The sequence below is a fragment of the Choloepus didactylus genome, chromosome 7 (assembly GCF_015220235.1).
Source record: "Choloepus didactylus isolate mChoDid1 chromosome 7, mChoDid1.pri, whole genome shotgun sequence".
In the NCBI taxonomy this organism is placed as follows: Eukaryota; Metazoa; Chordata; class Mammalia; order Pilosa; family Megalonychidae; genus Choloepus; species Choloepus didactylus.
In genome coordinates this window covers 114,564,716-114,586,699 of record NC_051313.1, presented here as the reverse complement: position 1 = coordinate 114,586,699, position 21,984 = coordinate 114,564,716, and the positions used below count along the sequence as shown (strand labels likewise).

The following is a 21,984-nucleotide window of genomic DNA, read 5'->3' as shown; positions in this document are numbered from 1 at the left end:
AGCCAACTCGACAGGTGATCTCACTGCCCTCCCCACTATGTGGGACCTGACTCCCAGGGGTGTAAATCTCCCTGGCAACACAGGATATGACTCCCAGGGATGAACTGGGACCGGGCACCATGGGATTGATAACATCTTCTTTACCAAAAGGGTGATGTGAAATAAACAAAATGAAGTTTTAATGGCTGAAGTCGAGAGGTCACTCTGGTGTATGTTCTTATGCACTATATAGATAACATTTTTAGGTTTTAATGCATTGGAATAGCTAGAAGTAAATACCTGAAACTACAAACTGCAACCCAGTAGCCTTGACTCTTGAAGACAATTGTAAAACAATGTATCTTACAAGGGGTGACAGCATGATTGTGAAAACCTTGTGGATCACACTCCCTTTATCCAGTGTATGGATGGATGAGTAGAAAAAAGGGGACAAAAACTAAATGAAAAATAGGGTGGGATAAGGGGGATGATTTGGCCATTCTTTTTTACTTTTATTTTTTATTCTTATTCATTTTCTTTCTGGTGTAAGGAAAATGTTGAAAAATAGATTGGGTGATGAATGCACAACTATATGATGGTACTGTAACAGTTGATTGTACACCATGGATGATTGTATGGTATGTGAATATATCTCAATAAAACTGAATTTAAAACAAACAAACAAACATATATTTAAAAGAGTCCTTGTCTTTTAGATACATACCAAAATGTTTATGGGTGAAATCATCTGATGCCTGGGATTTGCTTCAGAACGATCTGGGAGAAGGGGATGTGCCTGTGGGTGGCCAGGGCCAGCCATGAATTGACTGCTGTTGGGTCTGGGTTTTAGGTTCATGGGAGTTTATTACATTTTTCTGTTGACTTTTGCTTATGTGCAAAATTCTCCATAATAAAAACAAAAACCAAAAAGTGAGGAAGGTTAGGGAGACCTGGGGAGGGGGTGGAGGTTGTCTGGTGGTGGGAACAGCTCACGGAGGCCCTGAGAGGGCGAGGCTGTGGGGCATGGGAGGCCCAAGGGGTTCACGGTCGGTGGAGCGAGTCGCTGTGCCAGGCACTCCAGGTTCCGAGATGACGAAGCTCAGTCCCCACAGTCCAGGACAAAGACCAGCTGCCACGCAGGGCCCTGGCTCAGGACAAGCGAGACCAGCACGCAGTGGAGAGCCCCGCATGGCCTGCGGGATTCATAGGAAGGGAACGGAGGCGTTGGCCGTTTGCTCTGGAAGAGAGGAGACGTGCCCCCAGGCTCGATAGCGGTACAGGAGGTCTCAGGCAGAGACAACCAGGGACACTGCAGACAGAGCAGCAAGAATGTGGTCATCCAGGCTCCCAGCCAAGACTGTCCCTGAATTGCCAGGCACTGTCCCATGCTTTGGGAATCTGTGACTTCCCTTTGTTCTTACCACGTGACCTTGGGCAAGTTGCTTAACCTCTCTGATCCTCAGTTTCCTCTGCTGTAAGATGAGGAGAATAATAGGACCCACATCATAAGGCTGTTACAGGGTTAGATGAGATAATACTAAAGCACTAGAAAGAGTGTAAATGTTAGCTATTATCATTATTAGAGTTTCAGGGAGGAAGCTGCCCTCCGCTGGGGCAGTGAAGTGGAGACTGCAAGGTACTGCCCCGGGGTTTTTCCAGGCCAGCCCTTAACAGATTTATGATCTACTTTTCTTTTTGTAAACAAAATTCATATTTTATTTACATTGAAATAAATGTACAAAACTGATTTTCTTCACCAAAATAACAGCAATATTTTCTGCATTATTCCTAGATAAACCACAAAGCACTTATTTTTGTAGGCTTTCCAGGTTCTGCTTATAAATCAAGAAGAGGCAATAGTCATGGAAATAGACAGAAAAAATCAGACAAACCAGCTGTCAGTATCCATGGCCTCTGATTTCTCAGGCCAGCCCTTAACAGGTTTGTGATTTACTTTTAGTAAAAGAAACTGCTTCCTTATAGCCGTGAGGAGGGTCAGATGCAGAAAAGAAGGTGCTGAGAAATGAACCAAGTAAAAGCCACTGGACCTTGTGAGGGAGAATGTGTGGTTGAGCAGAGATGCCTGGCTCCAGAAACGACCTCTGAGCCCTGTTGCCGCCCTCAGGGGAGCTTCTGGAACTAGGGGTCTGCAGGAGTGACCATGAAGGAGGGGCTGGGGCCCGAGGGAGCTCCTCCCACCCAGGGAGAGCTGGCCTTTCCCCTTCAGAGTTGGGGCTCCAGACTGCTTCCTCTTTCTTCACTCTGAAGCCAGAAACAGGCCTGCAGAGCCCTTGGGAAAGTTGGGAGTGGATTTCGGGAGCTCTTAGCCCATCCACGTCCCCAGGCTAGGGTGGCCAAGTGCGGGCTGGAACCTCTTCCCTGCTTCAGAGGTGGCTGAGGGGTCACCTGGAGGCCTGCAGGATGGAGGGGGTGCATGAGAAGAAGCTGGCATCTGTGTCCAACCTGGTGACTGTGTTTGAGAACAGCAGGTATGGGGCAGCTGGGTTGGGAAGGGTCACCAAGGGGGGCTGACAGCTTCCTCCAGACCCTCTGCCCACCCATGGGCTCTCAGGCCACATGGACCCTCCTAGACACCATGCCGAGGGACAGGGTCACCTTGGGCCTGCAAGTTCTTCCTCTGGGTCCTGCCCTGGTTATGTCCCCCTGTCCATCAGGGGTTCTGGGAGCACAAGATAATGTCCTGTGCCCAGTACTCCCGGAGCATCCAGGCGTGGATGGAGTTATGAGCGTGGGTGCGTGACAGGCAGTGTTTGGGGTGCCTGATTCCATCCACTGCCTCTGCAGCACCTCATGCAAATAATAGCTAGTATTTGTTGAGCATTTACTCCCTATAAGTAGGATAACCTATAATTTTCCCTTCAAATGAGCCCATGTTCAACACTGAAAGTGGATGCTATTAATTTATTATTTTCTTTATTGGGAAAACCAGGTTGTACAGTCATCCTACCTGTGAGGCGCTGTGCTAAGTGTGCTTTGTTACTTATTTCATTTAATAATCCTGACAGCCTAACTGAGGATAGATTCTATTACTATTCCCATTTTATGAATAAGGAAATGGAAACAGAACGGCAAGGATGCCAAACGCGTTAAGTTCATGTGTTTGGGGGCAATGCTGCGGCTTCTGTCTGAAGAGAAAAGGCTGGACCAGATGTGCTGAGGTCATTGACACCCTCAGCAGGGGTGGGGTGTGTGTGTGAGTGTGTGTGAGTGTGAGCGTGTGAGTGGGTGCGTGCATATGAGTGAATTGTGAGTGTGTGAGTGGGTGAATGTGAGTGTGATGGTGTGTGAGTGTGTGTGTGACTTTAATGCACTCAGCAGGCATTTCTTAAGCCCTGGCCTGTGTTAGGGGTTGTCATAGTAGAGTTCTCCGGAAACAGCCTCTGAGATGGAGATTTGCTTCGGGAGGTGTACCGAGGAGAGCTTTGAGGAACACCTCCAGTGGGTGGTGAGAGGACCAGGACTGGGCAGAGAGAGAAATCGACCTGCAGGGCATCTGCAACAGAGGCCTCAACCTGTCCCAGGGAGCTCTGGAGTGGAGATGCTCTCAGAGTTGTTCCAGTTGAGGCACAGGGGCTGGGTCTTATACCCCTACGTGGACTAGTCATTGAATCTGGCTGCCCGGGGGAAGGGCGTGACCTTGGGCGAGGCAGCTCTCCTCTGCCGAGGGCAATTCCCCAGGAGACTCAGCAAAGAACCTGTCAGCTGCCAATACCGCCAGAGGCACGATCCCTTGCATAACGCAAGGTCACGTGGGACCAATGTCCCGGGATAGGCCCAGGTGCTGTGTTGAGGGCACCCTGGCAGGCAAAGCCTTCCCTGGGCTTCGAGGTGAAGGTGGCATCCGTGTGGATCTAGAAGGGCAGTTCCACCTCCTGAGTTGGGTGACCTTGCCCTGCCTCTCCCAGGCTCTTTTGCCAAACACATCTGTTCAGCACCTAGGACAGCTGTTCTGGCGCCACCTCCCCTGCCCATCACCCCCCTGGGTGTGGGGAGACTGCACCACCTCGCCCAGCATGCCAGGGAGGAGCAGGCACGCTTGTATGGAGACCCTCAGCGTGCCACACTGGGCCCAGGAAACACCTCTGGCACACAGGACACAGCTCTCCACCAGAGTGGGGTCAGAGCGGGCTTTGTCCAGGAGGGTGAGAGTCACCCCTTATTTGAGGGAAGGGACCCAGGCCAAATGCCTTGGCATAAACTCTCTGGTGAGGTCTCCAGCACCGTAGCTGAGCTGAAACCAAGGGGTGAAGAGGAAACAGAAGCTGATCTGGGGCTTTGGGGGAGAAATGCAGAAGCTGAAACCAAATGTAGAACAGAAAGCTTGAAGCCCAGCTGCTCACATCAGCTGCAGCCCCATGGGCTGAGGAACTGGGCACTGGGGACCAGAGGGGTTGGGGGAGAGCCCGGCATTAGCAGTTGGAGACTGGGTCCCAATTCTCTCTATGCCACAAATTGGCTGCATGACTTGGGGCAAGTCACTTTGACTCTCTGGATCTGTTTCTCCTTTACGTAAACGGGAACAGGCAGTTTAGGGTGAGGCTCAGTAGCCAGCCAGTCTGGTTTGAATCCCACTTCCGCAGTTTCGTTAACGGCAAAGTGGGGATAATGGGAAACTGTCTCACAAAGTTTGGGGGATTTAGTCCCTTTCTGGCCCTCTGTTTCCCAACCTGTCTTTCTCATGACAGCTTGTGCTGTCATCACAAGTCTTTCCATGCCAAGGAGAATGGAACACAACCCAAATCGTTGGGTGTAATCAACAAGGGCGGCCTCTGTTATCTAAAGAATTTAACTGGTCTACAGGCCCAGTAACAAAGCTGCTGTATGAAGGCTCATCCCTGGGGGATCAGAGAAACTGCTCTCAGCCCAGCTTCTGCCCCTGCTGGAGCTGTAGAGGGTGTAGCTTCCACCCCATGCCCTTGAAGAGTCCCAGCTTTAGCAGCTCTGCCATCACCATAGATTGTTCCATGGCTTCCACCTTCCCTCCATTATCAGTTATTAACATTTTAGGCCCTCTCCTGCTGCAGACTCTGAAAACAAGGGTGAGGTCACCTCTGCTTATAAGTCCAAAGGTGAGGCTGAGCTGGGAGGCCATTTAAAATCTCTGTGCGCCGAAGAAGGGTTTCTTGTACGTGGCTGCATTTTAAACAGGGAAGTGTGTAGTTCCCCAAAGAATGCAAACTAGCCCACGCTGACTCATTTTGAAGGCTGAAGTTCCCTCCAAGAAAGGGGTTGGCAAGAGAAATGGGACTCTTACTTGGTAGGCTCCTGCTGGGGGCTAGGGACTCAGGGAACACTGCTCACCTGACCTCAAATGTCCCCATCCAGGAGCCGTTGTCATTCTCACTATTCCCCCGACAGGGAAACCCTCAGGTCTCCTCTCTTCTCCTCAGGACCCCAGGAGCCGTGTCCGGAGCCCACAGGCTGGAGGATGAGCCTCACTGCCCAGGGAGCAGGCTTCCCCAGCCCCCGGGACCATGGGAGAGGTCCAGCGTGGGGGAGACCCTGGATTCTGGGCCCAGGACGGTTAGCAGGAGGTATCTGAGCTCCCTGAAGAGCAAGCTGTCCAGTGGGGGCTGGAGGAAGTCCTGCCAGCCCAGGACCTGCCCCGGGATGGAGACACAGGTGCTCAGGGCCCGGGGTAGAAGCAGGGGTGGGGGGGGGGTCTTTCTGCTGATCCTCACCTCACACATCCTCCCAAATCTCTAGCCAGAGACAGCTGTTCCCCAGCTGAAGGTGCTGTGAAGACAGAGATCAGCTGGAAGCTCGCTGTCCTCTATGCACCATGCTGACAGCATTATTTCACGTCTCCCTTACTCTAAGGGGTTTTTCTGGCAAAGAAATTGAAACTCACACGGCTCAAGGAACTTGTCCAAGGCCACACAGCTCAGAACAGTCCCCATCTTGTGAGCCCAATACTCTTCCCCAGCAGAGCCTCAGTTTACCCACTGAAGGAGGCAAGAATCCAAAACTAGCATTAGAGTTTTGAATGCCTGCTCCTGCCCTTAGACTAAAGACCTGTATGATTCTAGGCAGCTCACCTCCTTTCTGTGGGTTTTGGTTTCCTCATCTGTCAAGTTCAAGGATCAAACTGCATGCTCATGTGCACCTGGAGCCAGCCTGCCTGGGCTCACCTCCCAGCTCACCTGCTTGCTACCTGTGCGACCTTCAGCAGATGGCTCTAACCTCTCTGTGCCTCCGTTTCCCTGTTTGTAAAATGTGGATGCTGATCATAGTAGTGCATTCTGGTTGTCAATTGATGCATAACAAACCACCCCAAAAGGCAGTAGCCTAATCCAGCAATTTATTATGTCTCACAATTTTGTGGGTTGACTGGGATGCCACTGCATGGTTTTTCTGTTGGTCTTGTTTGGGGTCTCTCACATGACCACAGTCAGAGGGTGGCTGGGGCAGGAATGACCAAGAGAGCTCCACTCATAAGCCTGGGGTCTCACAAGGATGGCTGGAAGGCTGGACTCAGCTAGGAGGCTGGCACGGCTGGGCCCGTCCTCTCTGTGTGGTCCCAGAGCCCCTCCCTCCACGGGATCTCCCTGCCAGGTCTCTCCTCCAGGGCAGTCAGGCTCCCAACGTGGCAGTTCCTGCTCCCAAGATGCACAGGCGGAAGCTTCCAGACATCCTAAGGCTTAGGCCCAGAACTGCACAGCCACTTTTCTGCTGCATTCTATCAGATAAAGTGGTCCCAGGGAGGGTGTGATGGAGGTGTGCTCACAGGGCATCTGTGAGGCCTGGCACCCATGGTCCCCATCAGAGGAAACCAAAGCTCTCCCTCCCATTCTTCTCCTTTTTGCTCCCCGTCCCCCTGGCAGGAGCCTGAGGAGAGGAGGATTGTGCAGGAGCTGTTGGAGACGGAGCAGGCCTACGTGGCACGCCTCCACCTGCTGGACCAGGTATCCTCTCCCCCCCCCTCCGTGCTCTCTTCCGACCCAGAGCTGAGTCAGGACCCCGGGTTTGAAGCCCTCTGCCCTTTAATCCTGCTGACTGGAGTTGGGATAGAAATCAGGATTCAGCCCGTCAGCCCTACTCACTCCCCATTCCACCCTCAGTGCCTGGGCCGGCCCCACGTATGGCAGAGAAAACACCAGTCAGCCCTTCCAGCCCCCACGCAGCGTCCCCACTACTCATCTCAGGACTCACTGTGAGCGTCTGGCTCAGTCCCTGCACCTCTAGGCTTTGGTTTGCCCATTGGTAAATATCCAGAATACAGTCTTCCCTGCCTAGCAAGCTGTAGAGGGCTCCGGACCCCCCAGGGCTGCACTTGCTTTCTCCGGGGCAGGTGCGTGGACCCCCACTCCCTCAGTGACCCGGTGCCTGTGGCAGGTGTTCTTTCAGGAACTGCTGAAGGCAGCCCGCAGCAGCAAGGCCTTCCCTGAGGACGTGGTCAGGCTCATCTTCTCCAACATCTCCTCCATCCACCAGTTCCATTCGCAGTTCTTCCTCCCAGAGCTGCAGCGGCGGCTGGACAACTGGTGAGGACGGCCAGGAGCCCCCAAGGCCAGGCCGGGGGAATGGCCCACCAGGCCCTGTTAGGCTGTGACAGCCTCCTCCCCTGGGCTCAGTCCCATCTGCACGGCGAGGGGCTCAGACAAGGGGGCCCTGAGAGGCTGGGGCCCCGCGTCCTGGGGAAGGGGGTGGGTCAGGTCCTCACCAGGCCATGTGACGCGGGAGGCAGTGGAAACAGCCAAAGCCAACTGAAGGCTTCCTACAAGCTGGCCCCGTGCTTTACCCTGTTAACCCACTTTACCTTCAGAACATCACATCCGTTGTGTGACAATGACATCGTGGTTATGAAAGAGAACCTCTTAGTTCTCAGAGATGACCACTAAAGTGGGTAGTGGTGAGATAACTTGCTTCATCTATTTTGCCAAAGATTCCTGGAATGTCCTTTAAAGTTCTTTGGCAAAGCTGAAGAAATAAGGAGAACTATTAGTAATTGTTAAACCCAGGGGATGAATTTATGGGGGTTCATTATTATATTCTCTTTATGATTGCTTGAAATTTCTCATAGTAAATTAAAAAAATAAAAAACCAAAACAACCTGTGAAGTCATCTATCATCATTCCTGTTTTTTTCAGACGGGAACATTGAGGTATAGAGAGGGTAAGCGACTTGTCCAGGAACACACAGCTGTATGTGTGGTGTGGACACAGTCCCTGGGTCATGGGAACTTCAGGCCCTAGCACAGGAGGATCCTGAATAAGCTCTTACCCCTGAGTCTCAGCTTCCTCATCTCTAAAATGGGCTAACAACTGTCCCCACTGCAGGGCTGTTGTGAGAAATAAATGAGGCAAGACCTGCATGACGGTCCTGGTTAGTGCTTGGCAGGTAGCATTCATTATTACTACACAACAAACATCAAGTCGTTGTTGAACACCCACCGTGGGCCCCACTCCACACTAGGCCTTGTGGGGAGGCCGATCTGGGGGAGAGAGCAGCACCTGCCCTCAGGGAGCTCGCAGTCCCGGGGGGCTGGGCTGAACCTGAGTCTGTGCCCAGAAGAGCAGTGGCTGCTTTGGGGGGCCTGGCCCGGGCTGGCCCTGCATGGGGGCAGGAGAAGAGGTCCCCAGGTTGAGGGCAATGCCCCACCCCCAGGACGACCACCCCCCGCATCGGCTACGTGATCCAGAAACTGGCTCCCTTCCTGAAGATGTACAGTGAATATGTCAAGAACTTCCAGCGTGCTGCCGAGCTGCTGGCCACCTGGACCGACAAGTCCCCACTCTTTCAGGAGGTTGTCACCCGCATCCAGGTGAGGTCAGGGGGACCCAGAGCCTGACCGCCACCCCCAGTGTTCCCCGAGGGATCTTGAGCCTCTCCTGGCTCAGTGCCTCCATGGGCCCCAATGCCCACTGCCCTGCCCACTGCCCTGACCCTTGGGGGTGGCCTGTGCCACCCCTCCCTGTTCTCACCCCCTCATTCCTCCCCAAGAGCAGCGAGGCCTCCAGCAGCCTGACTCTGCAGCATCACATGTTGGAACCTGTGCAGAGAATTCCACGCTACGAGCTACTGCTCAAGGAGTATGTCCAGAAGCTGCCAGCCCAGGCCCCAGACCGGGCTGACGCCCAGAGTGAGGACATCCCCGGGGCATCCAGGGGCTGGGGAGGCCCATGCCACTCCAATATATTCATAGCACACTTGCTGATGGTTATGATGACCATCAGTTATCACATCAGTCATTACCTATACCATTAGCCCTATTTTACAGACAAGAACACTAAGGCCCAGAGAGGCTATATGACTTGCCCAAGGTAACCCAGCCAGAAAGGAGCACAGCTGGGATTTGAACCCATACCCATAGATGTTAAATCCCATACTCTCTCTCTACTGCACCCTCTAGGTCCAGGTCAGTGGGGCAGCAGTGGGAGTTACAGAGCCCAAGCGCCTCCTCCCTGCCCTTCAGTGGCCGCCAGCTTCGCCACCCTGGAGGGAAATGGTCTCTGTCATCCAGACACCTCATGTGCTGGGCTGCGTGGGCAGGGCTGCTGCTGGGGGCAGTCGTGGCTGTTCCTAAGGCCATGTGGTTAAGCCTCAATGGCTCCCTGCCCCAGCCAGTGGCTCCAGAGTTTTGGGGGATGCCTCTGATCCTGTCCCCCTCCTTCAGAAGCCCTGGACATGATCTTCTCAGCTGCTCAGCACTCCAACGCAGCCATCACCGAGATGGTGAGCAGCCTGGCCCCGGGGGGGACAGTGGATGACTTCTGGGGCCTGCACCTCCTCCTCTCAGGCCTCAGCCTTCCTCACCCCAATATGTCCTGGCCGCTTTATCCCCTGACCCCACCCCGTGACACCTGTCCCTTCTGCTGCCCTCCCCCACACGTCCCCTGGCCCCTTCTCCTGATCCCTGTCCCCACAAGGCAAACTTTCCCAAAGCAGGTGGGCCCTTGGCTGAGTGCGCTCACCCCCCCCCCCCCCCCCCCCCCCCCATCCCCAGGAGCGGCTGCAGGACCTGTGGGAGGTGTACCAGCGCCTGGGGCTTGACGACGACATAGTGGACCCTTCCAACACCCTGCTCCGCGAGGGCCCCGTCCTCAAGATCTCCTTCCGCCGCAGCGACCCCCTGGAGCGCTACCTTTTCTTGGTAGAGGGCCTGGGAGCTGGGGCGCCACCCATATGGGGGAGGGAAGTCCCTGGGCCACTCTCTCCTGGGCCCTGCGTGCCTGCCCTCTACCTGGCATTGCAGGAGGAGCAAGGGACAAGTTCCTCTGTCCTTCTCTGCCTTTTACACTCAGTGACTTGGGACAAGTCATGTGCTGTCTCCAGACCTCAGGGATTTCCTCAGGGATTTCCTAGACATGTCCTAGGAAGCAACAGGGACAGGGTTTTGAGCCCAGTCTGTTTGGCCTCCCATTAATCAGAGCTATAAACAATACACAGCAGGAGGGAATTAGGTTAGCTATGGGTAGAACTTCCCGGAGTCTGCACTGAAAAAGCCTGCTGTTTGCTGGAGCTCTGGAGCATGGGCCTGCCTGGAGTCTGGGGGCAGGGGTCACAGCCTCTTATAACCCCTGCTGCACTGAGCCCCAGTGGGAAAGACCTTGTGGGTTTCTGAGGTCTGCTGTCTTTCCTTGATGCCCACGGGTAGGGTGACCCTTCAGTGACCTCCCTAACTGGGTTGGGGGCTAAACAGCCCCTTCCTCATCACACCTGGGACATCCTGGGAGCATGGAGATTGTGGCGAGAGGGGCGGGAGCTCCGGCAGTGCCCGGCCCACCCTCGGGGAAGTGCCACCCACCACCCCTCCGGCCCCCGCCCCCGCCCCGGCCCACCCACCCCCTCCTGTGTCTCCTGCAGTTCAACAACATGCTGCTGTACTGCGTGCCCAGAGTCATCCAGGTGGGCGCCCACTTCCAGGTGAGGACCCGCATCGACGTGGCCGGAATGAAGGTGAGAGGGGCGTCACCTCTGCAGGGCTTTTCAATACAGGAACCAAAGCCTGGCAGGTTCCGGACAAATGTGGAGAGGGAAGAATTTGGGGTTAGAGCTCTCTCTTCTGGGCTCTTTGCCCTGCTGCCCAGAGCCTCTGCCAGGTCTCCACTGTCCTGGTTCATTCTTGGGGCAGTGCACGCCCCAGCGAGGCCTCACTCTGCTTTCTCTACCTTCTGCACCGTCTGCACCGGTGCTGCTCAAATGCTAATGTGTGTCGGAATCCCCTGGGTGTCTTGTTAAAATGCAGGATCTTATTCAGTAGGTCTGGGGAGGGGCTTGGGGTGCTGCATTTCTAATCAGCTCCCGGGTGATGCTGGCGCTGCGGGTCCACAGGCCACACTTTGAGCAGAGTCTACACGGTCAGCTCAGCTGCCAGCTTGTGTGTGTCCCCTGGAGAGGGCTGCAAATGAGCAGGGACAGTCAACACAACAGCATCATTGGTTCCCATCAGAGCCTCACAACAGCCCGATGACATAGGGACTAATAGGGTCTGCCACTGTATGTTTTGTTTTTTACCTTTAAAAAATAATTTTAATTTTATTGTTTAAAAATATATAGATAAATAGATAATACAATTCCAAAATCACATTGCAGAATCAAACAATATGAAAAAATACAAAAAAATAACTACAATGAAAAGTCTCCTCCATACCCAGTCCCCCAGTTCCCCTCCGAAGCCAGGCTTTGCTTCTTGGGAGGCCTTCAGAGGTAGACTTTGCATACACAAACCAACTATTTTATTATTATTTCCTTACTTTGGTTTCACATAAACGGTGGCATACTCTGCACATATTCGGCTTTGCTTTTTTTTAACTAACTGCTAAAATTCTGGAGATTGTTTCATATCAGTAATAAAAGTGGTCTCCTCCTTTTGCACAGCTGCATTGTATTCCACTGCATAGACATTACTGTAACGTACTCAACCAGTCTCCTGCTGATGGATGTTGCGTTGTTTTCAATCATCAGCCACTGCAAACACGAGCTATGGTAACCTTGTAGAGTTTGCATTGTATATGAGTAAATCTACAGCTAGTTCAATTTTTTTAAAAACTAAGGAAGTCAAGGTCCAAAAAGGCTAAGTAATTTGCTGGTGTCATACAGCAAATCCTGGTTTGAGTGACCAAAACCCAGGAGTCACCGAGTCTAGAGCCCTGTGCCTAGTTGCTGTGTACACTGTCTCCTGTTCAGGCTTCAGCCCAGAGGGATAAAGCTCATGGTGGAATTTCAGGCACAGAAGAGGACATGCCTGGGGGAGAAACTTCTTGGCTACTGAGTCCTGGTGTGTCCTGAGGCCTGGAGAGTGGGGGGAGCTGGTCTGGAAGAAGCGAGGGTCTGGAATGACCTATCTTTAAACCTTTCTATTCCCTCTTTCTGGATCCCACACGCGCCCACCCCATCCTTCCTCCAGGCAGGAGCTGAGCCGGAGAGACTTACTGGGCCTCTGAGAATCCCTGGCAGAGGGCCTTGCCCCTACCCCTGGCTGGGGTTACCTGGCACTTGGGACTGAGCTAGGAGCCTGAGGTTGAGGCACAGTATTATGAGGCTGATGGGGGGACTTAGTCACCTTCTGGGGGTTCACAGCCTATCCCTCAATGCCTAAGCCAACTGAGGCCTTTTGGAAGTGCAGCCTCACTTGGGGGGTACCTAGCTGTCCATCCTCTGAGGTGCTCAGGATGTCCCAGACCCTGCAGAGTAAGCAGGTTGTATGTGGGGGGTCCTTGGTGAGTGAGGATTAGTGAGAGTGACACAGAGAGAGAAAGAGGCAGGGATTGACACAGAGAAGCCAAGAAATATAGAGACCAAAACAGTCATAAAGCGAAAATACACAGAGACAGAACTAAGGGCGTCAGATGCGTAAGGTATGTAAGGCGGGATGTGGTCCCCGGCATCTGTGGGTTCCAGCAAACCTGTTCCCCTCAGGGCCTGTCCTGTGCTCCAGCGGGTGCACAGCACCCTCTCCTGGATGACACAGGCTCGGCAGGCTTGGAGCGGTCTACCTGCCCTGCATCTGTATGGGCTGGAACCATTTTGAGTCTGAGGTTTGTAGGCAGGTCTGGCCTTCATTCTACCATGATGGCTCCCACCGGCCTCTGACACCCTGTCCCCTTCCTTCCTGGCTTGCCAGGGAGGCCTTGTTCTCAACAACTGTTTTCCCCCAGTGTCTGACCTGATCGTAATGTTGCGCCATCTGCATAAGGCCAGCCCAGGAGGAACGAAGGGGTACGGCACATGTATCTGGGGTCTTCATGGACAGTTGTGCAGGTTGTGGACTGCACAAGGACACCTCGTCTAAGAAGGTGCCATATGCAGCTGACTTCATAGATTGCATTTATATAATGAGAGTTGGCCAGCAGGTGGCAGTCAAGTGCCCTTTGCCAACAAAATGTGGGTATTAAGTCAGTTTTCTGACAGGTATCAGCAAAGTGTTTTGAGAAAGATGAGTCCTTTTCTAACTAGCACGAAGGCCCTGTGTGGGCTAGCAGGGCACTGAGCTGGCCTGGATACGGGGAGAGTGTTTGAGGCTGGACATGGCAGAGCTCGGGAACCTTAATGCTGTCCCTCTGCAGAGGTGGTGTTGGGCAGCCAGAGACCACTGTGTGATCACACTGGGGCATCCTGACTCCTCAGGACAGGAGCTCCCCCAGTTCCTTTTTGCTATCATAAGTATCATATTTATTCGAAAAAAAAAAAAAAGGCATCATATTTCTTTCCACTTCTGGACTCCATACTTTGGATTTCTCCTTTCTTTGCCCTCTCCCCTCTCTCTCACCCACTTAGTCACATAGTCTTACTAGATTTCCCAACATTGTCCCCCCAGTTAGAACCCTCTTCTCTCTCCCCTAGTGCAATCACTTTAGTGAAGCCCAAGACAGGCCTGGACTATTTACTTAACTGGCCTTTGGGCTACAGGCTCATTCCCCTCTGCCTAGATCCAGCTGCCACCCCTCACCCCCTGCCCCACAGGTGCACACAGCTGCCAGGGTGGCTCTCCCCAAACATCTCTTTCCACAAGACCTTCTCCATTTAGAATCTCACAGTGCTTCCCTGTTGCCAGGAAAATTGAGTCCAATCACACCAAGCCCCTGCTAGAGGGAACAGCCTAGTTTTGTGGAGCCCAAAGGAGAGAAGCCTAACACTAGGAAGGATGTGCCAATAGTCAGCGCTTTCTGGGATGCAATGGGATGCCCAGGAGGGAGTGAGGTCCCTGTCTCTGAAAGTGTGTAAAATCCTGGCAACTACATAGCAGAGAGGCAGCATTGGGGCTTGAACATCATATAGATTCAAGGACAACAAAGTTTCCCCACCCCAAGGCTCGTGAGCTCTAGGCCTGTCTTAGGTTCCCTGTGAGGCTCTCTTCCAGTCACCTGGGAGAGGACTCTGCTTACGGAACTTTGCAGGAGATGCAGGTGGGTGGAAATGGTTCCTATGCCTTACCCTTGGGGGCTGAACACCTGAGTTCAAAGTCTCATTCTGCCCCTTAGATTCTGTGTGAACTCAGGTAGGTCTCTTACCTTCTCTGAATCACTGTTCTCTTATCCCCTAAATGAGGATGATAACATCTGCCTCCCAAGGTTGCTATGAGGATTCTTTTCTCTAACTTTTTGTTATGGGCCTTTTTAAGTAGAGGAAAATGTACAATGAACCTCTACATACTCAATACCTGGCTTCAGCAATTGTTAACTCAAAGCCAGTCTTACTTCACCCATGTTCCTTCTCATTTCCCCCTAATTCCCCTTCCCACCTTGATTATTTTAGAGCAAATTTCAGAAACACAGTCATTTTACCTGTGAATAATTTAGCATGTTTCTCTAAGAGGTAGGGACTTTTTTTTCCCTAAAGGATAACCACAATAACATTAGCATATCCAGCAAATTAAAATTATTTAATAAATTAATATCCTTTGGTTTTCCCTGACCCATGTCTTCTCACAGTTAATCAGTTCAAATCATTTGTGATATGTTTCTTACATCTCTTTTATTCATTGCTCTTCTCTCTCCTGCTTTCCTCCCCCCCGCCCCCATTTATTAAATGTGGAAATGAGATCATTTCTCCTGTAGAGTTTCCCACAGTCTAGATTTTGTGACTGCACCCTCGTGGTGTCATTTAACATGTTCTTCTGTCCCCCATATTTCTTGTAACAGTTGGTAAATAATCTAGAGACTTGAGCTGATTCAGCTAGGCAAGAATTCTACATGGGATGAGAGGTTCTACCCTCAGGAGGCACATAATATTTGGTTGTGTCTCTCTTGGGGCATGTTCAGATTGATCACCGAGTTCAGGAGTTGTGCTGATCATACATGAGAACATGTACAGAGAGAGCTCAGTGCCAGTCACATGGTAAACACTCCATAACTGGCAGCTTTCATAACGGCTTTGGGACTGTCAGAGCTCTGCAGTAAAAGAACAGTGAAAGACAAAAAGTGGGGGGGGGGGGGTCTGTTTAATCTACGAATTAGGTGGTCAATTTCTTCACTCACTGTATGGGGTGGGAGGTCTTACTCTACGCCTAGGCCAGCTCATGGAAAAGCTGTATGCCCTAAAATCCAGTTTTTGAGACCCAAATTCCATTTTTGGCAAATTGTTTGTCAAGGACCATCATCCCCCTGGGCCCCCTTTTCTGCTTATGAAATTCCAGGGGCCATAAATCCTGTTTGCTTAGCACGAGGTCCAGTTGCAGGTGCATCTGCTTGGCTCAGTGGGATTAGGGAGGCAGGGAACAAGCTCCCAATCCTTGTCCCTCCAATCCCCTCCTCCCTCAGGCATGATTCACCCTCCCCCCAATTCCACAGTGTCAGTGTGACAAGTATGAACCGGTTGCCTCCCTCCCCCCCGTACACAGGTGCGGGAGCTGGCTGATGCGGAGTTCCCCCACTCCTTCCTGGTGTCCGGAAAGCAGCGCACCCTGGAGCTGCAAGCCCGGTAGGCTAGCTGGGGGCCCTGGGAGAGCGGCAGGGAGAGGGAAGGGGGATGCTCTCAACACCCATGTTTGCTTTCCGAGCAGGTCCCAGGAGGAAATGATTTCCTGGATGCAGGTATTAGAACACCCTTTTGGCTGTGACAATCAAAGATTCTGACCCTAGCCTGCCCAGGCGCTGAGGGGCAGGGGGGCACATGTGCATGTCTGTGTGTGAGAGGGTCCTGGGTGTGCTCCATTGCTCCCCGCTTTTCTTACGGAGTTGCTCTGCAGTAGTTATACCACCTTTGGAGTCAGATCTTGGTTCAAATCTTGCTGCCTCTCATTGCCTAGCTGGGTAGCCTGGGGCAAGTCACTTAACCTCTCTGTGCCTCAGTTTTCATATGTGTAATCTGGGAGTAACAGTTTCTCTGCCCTTAAATCAGCCAATGCCTGCTTAGAATCTGGTGCCTGGCACCCCATAGGCTTCAGCAATGCTTGTTGGATACATGGATGATGGAAAGATGAGCAAACCCCCCCTCCCCCACCCCCCAGGCCTGCCAAGCAGCCATAGACCAAATTGAAAAGCGGAATGAAACTTTCAAGGCTGCGGTCCAAGGGCCCGAGGGAGAAGCCCAGGAGCGGGAGGTAAATGACTAGACCCAACGCCTCAAATGGGGCGTGCTCCCTCTCTGTTCTACCCAGGCCAGCTTGGAGGGAGGGAGAGAGTGTTGCCCACCAGGTGAGATTCGAAGGGACCATGGGAAGCCCTCCCACCCTAACATCACCCTACTCAGTGACAACAGTGCTGAAAGTGCCCCCTTTAGCAAGAAACCCCTTTGGGAGCTTCTGTGTGCGTCTATACAGCTCTGGCTGCAGGGGGCAGTGCGGGTTTGAGTTTGAACGTGTCAGACCTACCAGCCAGACGGCAGGTGGACGGCGAGTGGGGGCGGGTTAGGGAGTTGTTTCTGTGCCTTGATTTCAAGTTTGGGCTTTGAACTCTGGCTTGCTGGGTGACCTTGTCCGACGACTCCCTTGGCCTCTTTGGGCCTCAGTCTCCTCATCTGTAGAGCAGCGATTCCAGGAACTGTCCCGCCGCAGTTCATCCCCGTCGCAGGCGGTGGGCAGAGGCCCCAGCCCCAGGCAGTGGGTGCACAACCCCACAGCTCCACACCCCTCCTCCCACAGCTGCAGTCGGAGGAGCTGGGCCTCCGGGCGCCGCAGTGGGTCCGGGACAAGATGGTGACCATGTGCATGCGCTGCCAAGAGCCCTTCACCGCACTCACGCGCCGGCGCCACCACTGCCGGGCCTGCGGCTACGTGAGTGCCCCCCACGCCCCCAGTCCCTCGGGCCTCACCGGCCCAGTGCCTGTTCCGCACCCACCCCCCTGTCGTCCTCGCCTCTTCACTGACCCTACGAACGGTCCCGTCCAGCCCTTGGCAAGTCCTCGGACCTCGGGCACCTGGTCAGAGTCCCTGTAGAGGGGGGATGCAAAACCTGCCTCCAGAGTGGTTCTGGGGTCTCATCTGCTCCCCAGCCTCCTGCTCAGGCAGGCCTCACTCTCAGGGAGCCCGTCCCCAGCGTGCAGAGGAAGGAATGCGGAGCCCCACTCCCCGCTCTTCCTCAGTGCTGAACTTGGAGCTGTTTTCTGTTGACATCATAGCCCCCTTCACTTACTCTGCACACAGAGAAACCCTTTCCAACCTGTCTTTCACGGACTTACCAGGGGACAGGAGGGACGCAGCTGGGGCAGGTTGGGGCCGGTCAGGGAGGTGTCCCCTAAAGGTGTTAAATGGAAATCAGGACGCCAAGTTTCTAGGACTGGGGACACGCCTGTGATCAAATGTAAGTGATGAGTTACTCCCCAAAGCCTGGTGGAAAGGATCTGGCATTAGTTCCTGTCCTTGGCGATTCACACCTGTAAATAAGAGTTGAATCTATTTACATTTGTGACTTTGTAAGTAGTTCCTAAAAAATTATTTAAAATAGTTAAGAAACACAGTGAAGCACAATGAATAATACAACATCCATGTATCTACCTTTTCAATAATAGAACATTCTGACAACTGTATGAAATGTGTGATCCTTGATTTGGATCTTAGATAGAGAGGAAAAAAAACAACAAAAAACAGCTCAAAGGTCTTTATTGGGACCATTGGGGAAACTTGATTATGAGCCATATGTAGATAATAATACTGAATGCATGTTAAGTGTCCCAAGTATGATAATGACACTGTGGGTAGGTAGGAGAATGCCCTTGTTCTCAGAAGATGCTGGCTACGTATTTAAGGTGAATGTTATGATGACTGTAACTTAAACACTTCAGGAGAAAAAAGGTACATGTATATATAGAGAGGGAAAGCAAATGTGGCAAAAATGTTAACTATTGTTGAATATGGGTGGAGGGTGTCATTCTATTATTCTTTCAACTTATCTCTGGGCTTGAAAATTTTCAAAATAAAAAATTGGTAAAGGAGAAAATGAATATATTCTAATAACATAAAAAGCTTTAGAGCTTTAAATAAAAATCAAAGAGAGAGAGAGAATAAAATATTCCCAAAGTGATTGCAGCCCCCTGCGTAGGGCCTGTGGAGGTAAGCTTGCTCCCGGTTTTTGGGGTTTCACATACGCATGTATATCTTTGTTCTTTCTGAGTCAGCCTTTGGGTGGTTCAGGTGCCCAGTTTTCGTCTGTCCTGCCAGACCGGAATCCTGGTAAGGGTGGAGCAGGTCAGGCCTTCTCCTGCGGGTCCCTCCCAGGCCACGTGCTGGACTGGGCACCCAGACAAGCTCCCCAAAGGCAGGTTCTGGCTGACGAATAGCCCCCCTCCCTCCGTCTCTCTTCCCCTTGCCTCTCCCTATTTCCAGGCCCACACCGTGGACTCATTGTGACACTCCCAATCTTCCTCTCTCCACAGAGATGGAGGCTCCTCTCACACCTCTTTCACCCTGTCTCCCCAGTGTGACCCACATCGGCCTTCTTGGGGGGTTCTCCCATGTGGGCCAGGGGTGGAGTACATATGGCATGTCTTCCTAGCAAAAGCAACCAACCCACTATCTTTATGTTAGAACATATCTGACTATATGATGGAGTGGAATGCAAAATTTGCGTGAGTCTTAAAGCCAAACATTTCTTAAAGAAATGTCCTCTTTGTGAAGGACCAGGAGCTCCCAGTTAGCTGTGTGGCCCTTGGCAAAGCACTGACCCGACCTCACTGGGCTTCCCTTCCCTCTTGTTTACCCAGTGGGAATGTTGGGACAGACAGGTGAGATTACAGAGGGGAGAGCGCTTGGAGCAAGTCACGTGTTGAAGGCTAGCTCCTCCTCCGAATGTTACAGCCCCTGAGAATAAGGGCTGCCTTGTATGGGGCCTGATCTCTGATTCTTAAACTTCCTACAATGCAGGGTTATCATCTTATTCCCCGTTTCACAAAAGGAGAATCTGAAGGGGAGAGAAATTAAGACATTTATGGCGGGTGCCAGGTCTCAAAGCCTGGTCTGGGGGAGCCCCGAGCCTGAGCTCTCTCCCAGCACCCCATGGCCTCCAGGTGACCTCCACTGTTGTGCGGGACACGCCCGCTCTGCCTCCTCTCCTCTCCCGCAGCTTTCCCTTTCTTCCTGCCTTCCTGGGGTGCCTTCACGCCCACTCCCGGTCCGTCCTTCTGCAGGTGGTTTGTGCCAGGTGCTCCGACTACCGGGCTGAGCTGAAATACGACGACAACAGGCCCAACCGAGTCTGCCTCAAATGCTACACGTTCCTCACCGGAAACGTGCTCCCCGAGGACAAGGAGGACAAGAGGCACGGCATCCTGGAGGTGAGGGTGCTGTCCCCACAGCGTCATCCCTCTGTCTGTCTTTCCATCCATCTACCCATCCGATTCCTCCCTTCAGCAAAGCCATGCCGCACGGGTACCATGTGCTGGCACTGTCCTAGGTGCTGAGGAATGGGGTCCCTCCTGCTCCCTCCTTCTCTCTTCACGCTGCCCCTCCCTCTGGCCTCTGCCCCCAGCCCCGACAGCAAACAGGTGCAACTGTTGGCTGCAACCCCGTCGTCCAGGCCCGTCTGCCCCTCCTCTGTGTCGCCATCCAGCAAGAGCTCCGCCCCGATGGGCAGTTCCTGCTCACATTCCCACACCCTGCCCCGGGACAGAGCGGGTATCACCGATTCCATTTTACAGATGGGGAAACTGAGGCTCCAGGTCAGGGTTCCACTGGAAAGAGGCAGCCTGGAGACTCCATTCTAACTGCCAGGGACTTCAGGGACCAGTTGGTCTCACCCCTCACCCATGGGAGGCCCAGAGAAGTGACTTGCCTGAGGTCACACAGCCAGTTAGGAGCAGCTCTCTGTCCTCTGCTGCCCTCGGGGCCTCACCTCCCACCTCCCACCCCCGCTGCCAGTCAGCACCCATGGGGCACCAGCTGTGTTCAGCTTTGCTCCACAAGTATAAATCAGTTATCATCACCTGCTGCACTCCCTCGTTTAAGGCCAGGTTGACATCCCACTCTCCTGGGAGGTGAAAGAAGCCCTCAGCCTATTCCAGCCAAGCTCAGCTCCCAGGTTCAAGCTGCCCAACTTCTAATTCCCCCGTCTTTTCCAGGCCCAGCCCCTGCCCAAGCTCCCTTGACCACATCACCTGCTCCTGGAGACAGGAGACAGTCAGCCCCTTCTCAGGACCTCTCTGAGCCTCAGGGACAGATAACCCCTCCTGGTAGGGTTGCTGCAAAGACTAGAAATAGGGATTGCCAACCCCTCAGACCAACACCCAACACAGTGGGTGCTCTGTTCCCTGACAGTCTCTCTCTCTCTGGTTTTAGAAAGGGTCCTTGGCAGGGTCTGAACACAGTCTGATGTGCAGCTTCCTGCAGCTCCTCGGGGATAAGTGGGGCAAGAGTGGCCCCCGGGGCTGGTGTGTGATCCCCCGGGACGACCCACTCGTGCTCTACGTCTACGCCGCCCCTCAGGTAGCACTGCCAGCCGCCCACCCAGGTGTTCGCCTTCCCATGGTGTGGGTGGGGGGGAGGTTGGGAGTGGGGGGTGATATCACTGGCTCCATATATCAGATCAGGAAACTGAGGCACAGTGAGGACATGACACCCATGAGTACCAGGGTTAGTGGTTTCAGAGCTGGGTCCAGGCTCTAGGCAACAACTGTTTTGCCCTCAGTGGTCAGCCAGTTTTTCCCTCCTCTTCCTCACTGCCTCCCACCAGCCCACCCCCCTTCATGAGTGTTTGGGGTACAGCTGTTACCTTCAAAATAGCTGTCTGAGACGGTGGGGCTAAAAGTGGGGCTAAAATGGGAGGCCAGCAGCCCATGCTCTTTCCCCCCTCCAGGACATGCGGGCTCACACCTCCATCCCCCTGCTGGGCTACCAGGTGACAGCTGGGCCCCCAGCAGACCCCCGGGTCTTCCACCTGCAACAGTCAGGCCAGCTCTACACCTTCAAGGCCGAGACAGAGGAGCTGAGGGGCCGCTGGGTGCAGGCCATGAAGCAGGCAGCCAGAGGCTGGAGCCCTGGGGACCTCCCCGGGGACCTGTCTGACTGAGGCACAGCAGGTCACCCCCCTGCCCACATCCCCTCACCATGCTGCCCACTCAGAGCCTGCTCCCGTGGCCTCCATGACCCCCCCCCCAAGCTATGTTTTCAAATAATCCATTTCCAGTCACCTGTGCTCAGACCATGTGTTCTGATTTGGAATTCAGAAAATACGGGTCCATTCCCATGGGGAGGGGGTGACCAAACATCCGTTTTTCCCAGGACTGAGAGAGTTCCTGGGATACAGGCTTTTCGGTGCTAAAACTGCAACAGTCCAAAGTAAAACTTCTCTCCTCGGGCGGTTCTCAACTGGGGCTGCTCGTTAGAATCACCTGGGGAACTTTAAAAAAAATACTGCTGCCCGTGCCCATTGCCAAAGATTCCTGATTTAACTGGTCTGGGATGGGATGATGGGCATTTGTGGGAGTCCCCGCATGAGTATAATGGGCAGCCCAAGTTAATCAGGTGAAGAAGAAAAAGTAAACTACCAGTGGTCAAGCACTATCAACTGCCAGGCATGATAATAATAATAGTAGTAAATAATAAACATCTAATAGGCCAGGCAGTGTTTTGGGTGTTTTCCGTGGATTATCTCATTTCACCCTCAGGAGTTA

The 21,984-nt window shown here is 53.1% G+C and overlaps 1 protein-coding gene across 1 annotated transcript; it reads left to right on the top strand.

Annotated features, from left to right (window-relative positions):
• The first annotated feature begins 2,213 nt into the window (after positions 1-2,213).
• Positions 2,214-21,500, top strand: FGD2 (FYVE, RhoGEF and PH domain containing 2). The gene is made up of 16 exons (XM_037843524.1): positions 2,214-2,468; positions 5,391-5,622; positions 6,825-6,905; positions 7,336-7,484; positions 8,608-8,764; positions 8,944-9,082; positions 9,617-9,675; positions 9,947-10,093; positions 10,807-10,899; positions 15,782-15,861; positions 15,944-15,974; positions 16,391-16,483; positions 17,024-17,155; positions 19,504-19,650; positions 20,651-20,797; positions 21,168-21,500. The coding sequence occupies exons 1-16, from the start codon at positions 2,401-2,403 to the stop codon at positions 21,378-21,380; spliced, it is 1,968 nt and encodes a 655-aa protein (XP_037699452.1). The 5' UTR covers positions 2,214-2,400; the 3' UTR covers positions 21,381-21,500.
• The last annotated feature ends 484 nt before the right edge of the window (positions 21,501-21,984 follow it).

Coding starts and splice junctions, on each gene's coding strand:
- FGD2 (XM_037843524.1), top strand. CDS start 2,401: ATGGAGGGGGTGCATGAGAAGAAGCTGGCATCTGTGTCCAACCTGGTG. Junction 9,083..9,616: donor AGACCGGGCTGACGCCCAGA/GTGAGGACATCC, acceptor CCCCTCCTTCAG/AAGCCCTGGACATGATCTTC. Junction 15,862..15,943: donor ACCCTGGAGCTGCAAGCCCG/GTAGGCTAGCTG, acceptor CTTTCCGAGCAG/GTCCCAGGAGGAAATGATTT.